Genomic DNA, 12,149 nt, shown 5'->3' with positions numbered 1-12,149 from the left:
CGCACTGGACTATAAAACGCATTAAGCGAAACAAAACAGCCAGATAAGTCAAACTTTACTCAACTCTTTCTTCTTGCTTCCTCCACTTCCGTACCATTGATTCATTCATGTGGAAATCTCTCACAGCTGCTCTATTCTCATGTTCTACTGCGTGACTGACAGCCTTGAGTTTGAAATCCGCTTCGTCAGCATGTCTCTTAACAGGTGGCATTTTGGGGTCATGATCCACACACAATACAGTAATATTATGTTGCAGCACAGTACGTATCACTCCGCCAGGCTCCTGACTACGTAGCCGTAATGCTCCGACAATCCATCAAGCGGTGCGACTTCATAGCTTACCAAAGTCGTACTAAAACATTTTTTGACAGATTTTTAAGCGCCGTGTATTACATAAAATCGGTTCAAGGTCAGTAAGCACAACCACAATTCATACATAAGGCGCACTGTCGATTTTTGAGATAATTAAAGGATTTTAAGTGCGACTCATAGTCCGAAAAATACGGTACATACAATATATTTAACATATTTGTGATCATATACAAAGCCAGATATACCTGGGCTATAATTTTCAGAGGAGCTTTTCCTCCTTGCTTGGCATCAACTGTGAGTTCACTGGGTTTTCCAACAGCCAGACCACTGCTCTGTAGGCCTGGACCGTGCGCCTTAACCTAGAGAAAACTATTTTAAACAAACAATTAAAAAAGGAACAAGTCAAAGATCTACTATAGCCAAAAGATCATTTACAGACTATAGCGCTGTGAAAAAACATTTGCCTCCTTTCTGATTTCGTATCTTGTTCCATATTTGTCACACTTACACGTTTCAGATCAATAAATTTTAATATTAGACAAGAATGTCTAATATTAAACGGCAGTTTTCAAGGGGAAAAAGCTATCCAAACATACTTGGTCCTATATGAAAAAGTAATTGCACCGAATTAAATAAATTCTAACAACAGCTTATCAAGTTTAAAGGCGCTTCTGCTGTTTAACACAACCTCTGCTAGTTTCCTCTTTCTGGCGCAAAGCGGGAGATAAACAAGCAAGAGAGACGGGACTTGTGGCAGAAACGCCGATCAGCTGATCATTGATCAGTTTCATGATTGAAGTAGCAGCAGGAGAGGGAGAACGAGAGAAGAAGAGGCAGCTGTGCAGCAAAGACACAGAATAACTCCAGCTTTTTGTCTTTTTTATATTGTAGCTGAAGTACGGGACAAATCGAGTTTATTTTCAGCTCAATACAAAACGCATAATATTAACTCTGAATACCAGAGGATTCCGTTTTTTATGGCACGGTTGGCAACTCTACTAACTAACCATATGAATAAAATAAAGTTCACCAGTAACATCATAGCACCCACCCAACTGTACAGAAACTCCATCATGCTAGCTAGTACACAGTACGAGTTATTGTAACTGACTGTAGCACAACGTTAGCACAAGTTAGCACAAGGAAAATAAACTCCACCTAAACTTGGTCTGACCCAGATAGACTGCAGGTCATAACTTCTTACCTGAAGCTCATTTCACCTGACAGTCGGACTGGCGGCCGCCTTGGGTCTCTCCACCTCCAGTCCTTTCCCCCATCCACCTGCTGGCCTCCACCACTTGCTAATTTGACTGAATGTGTGAAAGCTCCACCATAGCCACTACCAAACAACTGAGTTCTTTTTACACGTCTGCCAGCATCTGTCCAATCCGCCACCTTTCACTGTTTACACGGTTAGGAAAAAAAGACGACAACAACAACAAAACATTGGGCCATTTAAAAGGCAAAATTAGCATCGGCCCACCGGGCAAATGGCCGGTATACCCGATGCCCCACAGACAGACTGAGGCCCCGCCGCTATTTTTGAGTGCAAAAATGTGTGGTCTCCAGCTAATGGAAAAGGCTGATCGCACGATGTGCGCGTAGTGCTCTTTAAATAGAACAATTTGCCCCATTCTCTTCGCCCGTCATGTGGCCACATGTGGCGGGCTAGCAGGCTAGCAACATACAGGCCCGGGTTCGAGCCCTCGGCTCACTTCCCTCTGTATGTTCACCTGCTAGGGGGAGGTCCAGGCGGGCGATCTTGGAGTGAAAATTCCAAGGGATGACCCCTCGTAGCCTGGGCTTCCCCTGACTTTTTGCTTTGCTTTGCTTTTTTTCTTTTACCTGCCAGCAACAAACACACCTCCTTGTTGTCATGGCTACCAACGACCACTCTTCTTGTGCCAACAAGTCATTGCCTGACAAAACATTATTTCCTATGTTTCCCTGGCTTTTTTGCCTTTTTTATTTCTTGTGTTTTAGACAAAAAGAAAAGAAAAAGATCTACAGATTCAGGCTTTTCTTTACCTGTGGTAGTCGGGTAGAATGACGTCACTGACACTATTTAATATGAAAACAAACTTTCTCAAACAAAAAACAAAAACAAAAAAGGAGTGGGTCGGTGTGTCATCTTTACCGAGCACCATACATGTTTTGCTTCACATTCAAATTATTATTTTTCCTTTTCAAAAATAATTCAGAGAGAAAAAAAACAGAGAAGTCAAATATATCAAATTTGCACGAATCTTCTAGTGAAGGTGCCTCCTCCTTCTGACCTTAGGGTAACTAATTTCTCAGACAGTGACATGACAGTGCGCTGGGAAGCTGCAGCTGATGATGATGTTTCTTACCTCACTAAGTGGAGGCGACCTGAGACAGGTGGGGAAGAACTATTGGATTGTTGGAGTACATATTATGAAGTAAAAAAAATACAATATCTCAATAAACTGTTGTCCTGTGTCTTAAGGAGTATGAGATATCACTGTCTGCACTCTATGGAGATGGAGCTCAGAGTGAAGCTGTGGCCATACGCTACAGCACCTGTGAGTCACACATTTTCTGATCCTGAACGTTTGTCAAACTCAGGAGGGGAGAGCCTGAAACCATTTACCTAAGTGACATTAGCAGCAGTGTTCAGCCTAAAAAATAGACAAGTTAAAAGTCATGCATCCATATTATTAGTTTATTTATTAAATTATTTTCGAGACACTGTTAGTTGTTAGAAGCCAGTGTTTTAATGACAGGACATATATGACAGTAATGAGACAACCTAAGATATCCAAGATTAGCACAAAAACACAAATAGAATCACAGAAAGCGTGTTTCTCTCCCGTTAGTCTTTAGGCCCAGTTACCTTTTACTTTTCTGTGGTCAGAAGCCCTTCATGTCAAATTCTGTCTCTATGTACAATATAGCATTACTAATACAAGAACCTGTATGTAAATGAACTTCATTGTGTAATTGATGGCAGTTGTCAAAGTACTAGTCACTTAAAGGTTAAATTTCACATCGAAATTCTCATATTATATTCTATTTGAATGTTTAAAAAGAAAAATATCACAGTATTTATGCTTTCACTGAGCATATACCTGCATCAATGAAGAACTCTCAAGGCTGAAAAGTCCTGGCTTTGGTCAGCCACGGTCCACTCACAGGGATGACCCCTCCAAGCCTGGGCTTCCCCTGACTTTTTGCTTTTCTTTGCTTTGCTTTTTTTCCTTTTACCTGCCAGCAACAAACACACCTCCTTGTTGTCATGGCTACCAACAACAACGCCTGCTTGGGGGAGAGCGGAAAGCCGATAAGCACAGACTCATTCATCCTTTCTCCACTTTCTTTTCACAGCTGCTGCTGCTGCTGCGGTGCCAAACGCTCGGACTTGTGTGGCTATGCAGTTTTTGCCTTGTTGGGAGCTTTTAAGGACCAGCCTTGAATTTTACACATTTGATAACTGAAGACTGGATGTTTAGTGACGAGAGCTGGGATCATCTGGACAGAATCTGCAGCCTGCATCTCCAAATCAGAAATGGCTTTAGATCTGACGCTAGCAGACAGGCATGCATGTCTCAGGGTGATTACACACTAACACATTGTGAATAATCACACACATTTGTATACATTTTATTCACAAGATAAAAAACTAAACAAAAAAAAACCCACTATACACAATGTGTTTTTGTGACAGGCTGCTAGTAACAAAGTGCTTAAAGATTTAAAATTGGTTCTTTCCCAAGTTTTCTGTTATGTGCACACACATTCCTTGACTTCGGTGCTTTTTAATTCTCCAATAATGGTCAGTGCAAAGTGTTTACACAAACAAAAAACAAACAAACAAAAAGCATTACTCAGAAAATGGTCAGGTACAAGAACTGGACTAAAAAGGAGTGGAAAAAGCAGATAATGCCCTCTTGTTAAATCAAGGGTTAACTGTGATTAACCAATTTTGGAAACCTCAGTTCAGTGTTACTAAACACACTCAGGCCTGATTAATTGCAGACTTGTGAATCAAGAAATCAGTTAAATAGAACCTGTGTGACAAAGTGAAACAGGCTAAAAGACCTCAAAAAGCAACACATCGTGTCACCAGCCATCCTCCTGGTCCTCAGTGTTAATGCCCACTTAACTGGGTCCTTCAGTGGAAAGGCTCAAGCAGATGAAGCCTAACATAACAAGATGAGACTGACAAATATTCTATTTGAATGTTTAAAAAGAAAAATATCACAGTATTTATGCTTTCACTGAGCATATACCTGCATCAATGAAGAACTCTCAAGGCTGAAAAGTCCTGGCTTTGGTCAGCCACGGTCCACTCACACGCACACGTCACCAATCCCTGACTGCTTGATCATAACAGCAATTGGGCTGCTGGGAACATGACGGGCGTTCTTCTTGATGTTAACAAGGTGCTCACCAATCTCCCTGGGAACAAACGAGATTCCTAAGACAGACAGACAAAACAGATGTTAACAACGCTTATTCTTGTGTGTGCATGCAGCCCGTTTCAGTTGCTCCTGCTTCTTTCTCCACGCTTTAACTTTTATTACTTTCCCCCTCTGTCTTTTACTTAAGGGTTAATAAAGTATTTGGATTCTGATGAGTCTCGTTGTTTAGCAAACTTCTCACTTATCAGATGGACACTCACCAATGTGAGCCTTACGCAGCATCTTCAGCAGGCAGGGCTCCTCTGGGCCTGAGGGTGTTGTAAGAGGGGCTGTCAGCTGGCTGAGGTCACGCTCTCCTATGTCCAGTGGAATATCTGCAGCAGAGCCCGCCTTCAGTGAAGTATGTTGGCTGGAAGGCTTTGAGGCCCGTCTTTGCCACTCCAGGGTCAGAGACCTTCACCTTGTTTGGATGACAGCCTGCTCCGACATTCATCTGTGGGCACAAACACCAAAACTCAAGAGACTTTTCAGTGAGAAGAAAAGGCAAACCTTGCATGCCAGAGTGAAAGTGAGAGAGTGTGTGAGTGCATACTCACCCTGAATGGACTCTCAGGGATGTTAGCGTCTCCCCAGGAGACCATCACAGTGTGCTTCACAGGCTTACGTGGGGTGTAGGTGCAGGTGTATGTGCTGCTGCTATTATCCTTAACCTGGACATCCACAGAATTGACTTCACCATCCTGTGCAGAAGACAAGGGATTATAGTTCAATCAGATTTAACACACTGTATTTTTCGGACCATAAGGCGCACTGTCGATGAACAGGTCTGGTTTCATACATGAGGCGCACTGGACTATAAAACGCATTAAGCGAAACAAAACAGCCAGATAAGTCAAACTTTACTCAACTCTTTCTTCTTGCTTCCTCCACTTCCGTACCATTGATTCATTATTATTGAAATCTCTCGCAGCTGCTCTATTCTCATGTTCTACTGCGTGACTGACAGCCTTGAGTTTGAAATCCGCTTCGTCAGCATGTCTCTTAACAGGTGGCATTTTGGGGTCATGATCCACACACAATACAGTAATATTATGTTGCAGCACAGTACGTATCACTCCGCCAGGCTCCTGACTACGTAGCCGTAATGCTCCGACAATCCATCAAGCCGTGCGACTTCGTAGCTTACCAAAGTCGTACTAAAACATTTTTTGACAGATTTTTAAGCGCCGTGTATTACATAAAATCGGTTCAAGGTCAGTAAGCACAACCACAATTCATACATAAGGCGCACTGTCGATTTTTGAGATAATTAAAGGATTTTAAGTGCGACTCATAGTCCGAAAAATACGGTACATACAATATATTTAACATATTTGTGATCATATACAAAGCCAGATATACCTGGGCTATAATTTTCAGAGGAGCTTTTCCTCCTTGCTTGGCATCAACTGTGAGTTCACTGGGTTTTCCAACAGCCAGACCACTGCTCTGTAGGCCTGGACCGTGCGCCTTAACCTAGAGAAAACTATTTTAAACAAACAATTAAAAAAGGAACAAGTCAAAGATCTACTATAGCCAAAAGATCATTTACAGACTATAGCGCTGTGAAAAAACATTTGCCTCCTTTCTGATTTCGTATCTTGTTCCATATTTGTCACACTTACACGTTTCAGATCAATAAATTTTAATATTAGACAAGAATGTCTAATATTAAACGGCAGTTTTCAAGGGGAAAAAGCTATCCAAACATACTTGGTCCTATATGAAAAAGTAATTGCACCGAATTAAATAAATTCTAACAACAGCTTATCAAGTTTAAAGGCGCTTCTGCTGTTTAACACGACCTCTGCTAGTTTCCTCTTTCTGGCGCAAAGCGGGAGATAAACAAGCAAGAGAGACGGGACTTGTGGCAGAAACGCCGATCAGCTGATCATTGATCAGTTTCATGATTGAAGTAGCAGCAGGAGAGGGAGAACGAGAGAAGAAGAGGCAGCTGTGCAGCAAAGACACAGAATAACTCCAGCTTTTTGTCTTTTTTATATTGTAGCTGAAGTACGGGACAAATCGAGTTTATTTTCAGCTCAATACAAAACGCATAATATTAACTCTGAATACCAGAGGATTCCGTTTTTTATGGCACGGTTGGCAACTCTACTAACTAACCATATGAATAAAATAAAGTTCACCAGTAACATCATAGCACCCACCCAACTGTACAGAAACTCCATCATGCTAGCTAGTACACAGTACGAGTTATTGTAACTGACTGTAGCACAACGTTAGCACAAGTTAGCACAAGGAAAATAAACTCCACCTAAACTTGGTCTGACCCAGATAGACTGCAGGTCATAACTTCTTACCTGAAGCTCATTTCACCTGACAGTCGGACTGGCGGCCGCCTTGGGTCTCTCCACCTCCAGTCCTTTCCCCCATCCACCTGCTGGCCTCCACCACTTGCTAATTTGACTGAATGTGTGAAAGCTCCACCATAGCCACTACCAAACAACTGAGTTCTTTTTACACGTCTGCCAGCATCTGTCCAATCCGCCACCTTTCACTGTTTACACGGTTAGGAAAAAAAGACGACAACAACAACAAAACATTGGGCCATTTAAAAGGCAAAATTAGCATCGGCCCACCGGGCAAATGGCCGGTATACCCGATGCCCCACAGACAGACTGAGGCCCCGCCGCTATTTTTGAGTGCAAAAATGTGTGGTCTCCAGCTAATGGAAAAGGCTGATCGCACGATGTGCGCGTAGTGCTCTTTAAATAGAACAATTTGCCCCATTCTCTTCGCCCGTCATGTGGCCACATGTGGCGGGCTAGCAGGCTAGCAACATACAGGCCCGGGTTCGAGCCCTCGGCTCACTTCCCTCTGTATGTTCACCTGCTAGGGGGAGGTCCAGGCGGGCGATCTTGGAGTGAAAATTCCAAGGGATGACCCCTCGTAGCCTGGGCTTCCCCTGACTTTTTGCTTTGCTTTGCTTTTTTTCTTTTACCTGCCAGCAACAAACACACCTCCTTGTTGTCATGGCTACCAACGACCACTCTTCTTGTGCCAACAAGTCATTGCCTGACAAAACATTATTTCCTATGTTTCCCTGGCTTTTTTGCCTTTTTTATTTCTTGTGTTTTAGACAAAAAGAAAAGAAAAAGATCTACAGATTCAGGCTTTTCTTTACCTGTGGTAGTCGGGTAGAATGACGTCACTGACACTATTTAATATGAAAACAAACTTTCTCAAACAAAAAACAAAAACAAAAAAGGAGTGGGTCGGTGTGTCATCTTTACCGAGCACCATACATGTTTTGCTTCACATTCAAATTATTATTTTTCCTTTTCAAAAATAATTCAGAGAGAAAAAAAACAGAGAAGTCAAATATATCAAATTTGCACGAATCCTCTAGTGAAGGTGCCTCCTCCTTCTGACCTTAGGGTAACTAATTTCTCAGACAGTGACATGACAGTGCGCTGGGAAGCTGCAGCTGATGATGATGTTTCTTACCTCACTAAGTGGAGGCGACCTGAGACAGGTGGGGAAGAACTATTGGATTGTTGGAGTACATATTATGAAGTAAAAAAAATACAATATCTCAATAAACTGTTGTCCTGTGTCTTAAGGAGTATGAGATATCACTGTCTGCACTCTATGGAGATGGAGCTCAGAGTGAAGCTGTGGCCATACGCTACAGCACCTGTGAGTCACACATTTTCTGATCCTGAACGTTTGTCAAACTCAGGAGGGGAGAGCCTGAAACCATTTACCTAAGTGACATTAGCAGCAGTGTTCAGCCTAAAAAATAGACAAGTTAAAAGTCATGCATCCATATTATTAGTTTATTTATTAAATTATTTTCGAGACACTGTTAGTTGTTAGAAGCCAGTGTTTTAATGACAGGACATATATGACAGTAATGAGACAACCTAAGATATCCAAGATTAGCACAAAAACACAAATAGAATCACAGAAAGCGTGTTTCTCTCCCGTTAGTCTTTAGGCCCAGTTACCTTTTACTTTTCTGTGGTCAGAAGCCCTTCATGTCAAATTCTGTCTCTATGTACAATATAGCATTACTAATACAAGAACCTGTATGTAAATGAACTTCATTGTGTAATTGATGGCAGTTCTCAAAGTACTAGTCACTTAAAGGTTAAATTTCACATCGAAATTCTCATCTTTGAATAACTAGAACTCTGAGCTATGAAATAAATGTAGTGAGGTTAAAGTATCAAATCAAAGTATCAAATTCTCTGTTATACTTTACATTTATTTTCTAAAAAAACACTTTGCTCTGCTGCCAAAATAATTTCCTCCTTTAAAGAAACAAAGTGAGTGTTAAGTGTCGTTAGCTGTGGTACTTTATCTCTTCTATGATGTTGCTGCAGGGTCTGGTGGAGGCCCGACCAGCCTCAGGGTTTCTGATGAGACTGCCGTCAGCATAGTGATCAGCTGGGTACCTCCCAATGCTCATGTCCTCCAGTATCACATGTCCTACATGGCTTTAACTGGAGCTGATAGCCAGGATCACACTGTGAGTGGGTCGTAGTCATTACATCTTCACCTCCTCTGGCCTTCAGCCGGCTGTCATGTGTCAGAATTCCAGAAATTCCAAAACTTTAAATGAGTTCTGACTGTGTTGGGATGATAGTGTTGTTTGTTGTCTGCAGGTGCTGGTCCCTGGTGGAGAGAAGCAGGTGATGCTGGAGTCATTGCAGCCAGATACACATTACAGCATGCTGGTCACTGCTGAGTACCACAACAGAGAAGGAGGCAGCGGTTCAGCTCAGGGCAAAACTGGTGAGTCAAACAAGGAAAGATGCCAAGACAGCTCAAGTGCAACTTCCAGTTAAGACCGACAGGCTTACATGCAAAAAGTGCAAATGTCCCATTACTTTACCCTAACAGGAGGACATGCATACTTGAAGGTTTCCACATATAGAAACATCAAGGTTTTTGGGCGGTATTGTTTCTACAGCACTACACGTACAGTCATTTTGGTCCAGAGACACAGATTCCTTTCACTGCATAATGATGGGCTCTCTGAACAATGAGACAGCAGCCAGTACCGGTACAATGACAGTACTGCTCTTGATACTTGGTTGGAAGTTTAAAAATTACTGGGTGCACTGTGTCTGCGTTTATTGTCCATGCTAGTGTGCAGACGACATTCTTTGGCTTTGTGTTTTTTGTTTGTTTTCTGTCTTTTTTCTGTCTCTCTAGACACTTTGTGGGTAAGCAGTGCGAGTGTGGTCAGGTCAGACCACTCCAGTATCTGTGTGTCATGGAGACCAGTATCTGCCGTTGATGGATATCCTATTGTAATCCAGGATGTAAAAGGTATTCTGTAATCACGTCTACAGTGATGTGAAAAGGTGTTTGCCCCCTTCCTGATTTCCTAGTGTTTTGCATATTTATCACACTTACATGTTTCAGATCATCAAACTCATTTTAATATTAGACACAGATAAGACAAGTTAATACAAAATGCAGTTTTTAAATGATGATTTCATAGATTAGGGAGAAAGATTATCCAAACCTCCCTGGTCCTGTGTAAAAACAAATTGCCCCTCTTGTTAAATCAAGGGTTAACTGTGATTAACCAATTTTGGAAACCTCAGTTCAGTGTTACTAAACACACTCAGGCCTGATTAATTGCAGACTTGTGAATCAAGAAATCAATTAAATAGAACCTGTGTGACAAAGTGAAACAGGCTAAAAGACCTCAAAAAGCAACACATCGTGTCACCAGCCATCCTCCTGGTCCTCAGTGTTAATGCCCACTTAACTGGGTCCTTCAGTGGAAAGGCTCAAGCAGATGAAGCCTAACATAACAAGATGAGACTGACAAATATTCTATTTGAATGTTTAAAAAGAAAAATATCACAGTATTTATGCTTTCACTGAGCATATACCTGCATCAATGAAGAACTCTCAAGGCTGAAAAGTCCTGGCTTTGGTCAGCCACGGTCCACTCACACGCACACGTCACCAATCCCTGACTGCTTGATCATAACAGCAATTGGGCTGCTGGGAACATGACGGGCGTTCTTCTTGATGTTAACAAGGTGCTCACCAATCTCCCTGGGAACAAACGAGATTCCTAAGACAGACCGACAAAACAGATGTTAACAACGCTTATTCTTGTGTGTGCATGCAGCCCGTTTCAGTTGCTCCTGCTTCTTTCTCCACGCTTTAACTTTTATTACTTTCCCCCTCTGTCTTTTACTTAAGGGTTAATAAAGTATTTGGATTCTGATGAGTCTCGTTGTTTAGCAAACTTCTCACTTATCAGATGGACACTCACCAATGTGAGCCTTACGCAGCATCTTCAGCAGGCAGGGCTCCTCTGGGCCTGAGGGTGTTGTAAGAGGGGCTGTCAGCTGGCTGAGGTCACGCTCTCCTATGTCCAGTGGAATATCTGCAGCAGAGCCCGCCTTCAGTGAAGTATGTTGGCTGGAAGGCTTTGAGGCCCGTCTTTGCCACTCCAGGGTCAGAGACCTTCACCTTGTTTGGATGACAGCCTGCTCCGACATTCATCTGTGGGCACAAACACCAAAACTCAAGAGACTTTTCAGTGAGAAGAAAAGGCAAACCTTGCATGCCAGAGTGAAAGTGAGAGAGTGTGTGAGTGCATACTCACCCTGAATGGACTCTCAGGGATGTTAGCGTCTCCCCAGGAGACCATCACAGTGTGCTTCACAGGCTTACGTGGGGTGTAGGTGCAGGTGTATGTGCTGCTGCTATTATCCTTAACCTGGACATCCACAGAATTGACTTCACCATCCTGTGCAGAAGACAAGGGATTATAGTTCAATCAGATTTAACACACCGTATTTTTCGGACCATAAGGCGCACTGTCGATGAACAGGTCTGGTTTCATACATGAGGCGCACTGGACTATAAAACGCATTAAGCGAAACAAAACAGCCAGATAAGTCAAACTTTACTCAACTCTTTCTTCTTGCTTCCTCCACTTCCGTACCATTGATTCATTATTATTGAAATCTCTCGCAGCTGCTCTATTCTCATGTTCTACTGCGTGACTGACAGCCTTGAGTTTGAAATCCGCTTCGTCAGCATGTCTCTTAACAGGTGGCATTTTGGGGTCATGATCCACACACAATACAGTAATATTATGTTGCAGCACAGTACGTATCACTCCGCCAGGCTCCTGACTACGTAGCCGTAATGCTCCGACAATCCATCAAGCGGTGCGACTTCATAGCTTACCAAAGTCGTACTAAAACATTTTTTGACAGATTTTTAAGCGCCGTGTATTACATAAAATCGGTTCAAGGTCAGTAAGCACAACCACAATTCATACATAAGGCGCACTGTCGATTTTTGAGATAATTAAAGGATTTTAAGTGCGACTCATAGTCCGAAAAATACGGTACATACAATATATTTAACATATTTGTGATCATATACAAAGCCAGATATACCTGGGCT

At 42.3% G+C, this 12,149-nt stretch overlaps 1 protein-coding gene across 1 annotated transcript; it reads left to right on the top strand.

Moving 5' to 3' along the window:
• The first annotated feature begins 3,774 nt into the window (after positions 1-3,774).
• Positions 3,775-11,342, top strand: LOC147316403 (collagen alpha-1(XX) chain-like). The gene is made up of 5 exons (XM_086258137.1): positions 3,775-3,883; positions 9,083-9,228; positions 9,365-9,494; positions 9,918-10,041; positions 11,087-11,342. The coding sequence occupies exons 1-5, from the start codon at positions 3,775-3,777 to the stop codon at positions 11,340-11,342; spliced, it is 765 nt and encodes a 254-aa protein (XP_086114263.1).
• Positions 11,343-12,149: the final 807 nt, after the last annotated feature.

Source organism: Aulonocara sp. 'chitande type north' Nkhata Bay, linkage group LG13, assembly GCF_057382095.1.
Source record: "Aulonocara sp. 'chitande type north' Nkhata Bay isolate Kocher_YH1m ecotype deep benthic linkage group LG13, A_spYH_male_GT1.1, whole genome shotgun sequence".
Lineage (NCBI taxonomy): Eukaryota > Metazoa > Chordata > Actinopteri > Cichliformes > Cichlidae > Aulonocara > Aulonocara sp. 'chitande type north' Nkhata Bay.
Note: the sequence above shows the minus strand (reverse complement) of the source record. Positions and strands in the feature narration are given on the sequence as shown.

Excerpts from the sequence above, each read along its gene's own strand:
- LOC147316403 (XM_086258137.1), top strand. The coding sequence starts at position 3,775 with ATGTTTAGTGACGAGAGCTGGGATCATCTGGACAGAATCTGCAGCCTG. Across the intron at positions 3,884-9,082 it reads ACAGGCATGCATGTCTCAGG|GGTCTGGTGGAGGCCCGACC; the intron begins GTGATTACACAC and ends ATGTTGCTGCAG. Across the intron at positions 9,229-9,364 it reads CTGATAGCCAGGATCACACT|GTGCTGGTCCCTGGTGGAGA; the intron begins GTGAGTGGGTCG and ends TGTTGTCTGCAG.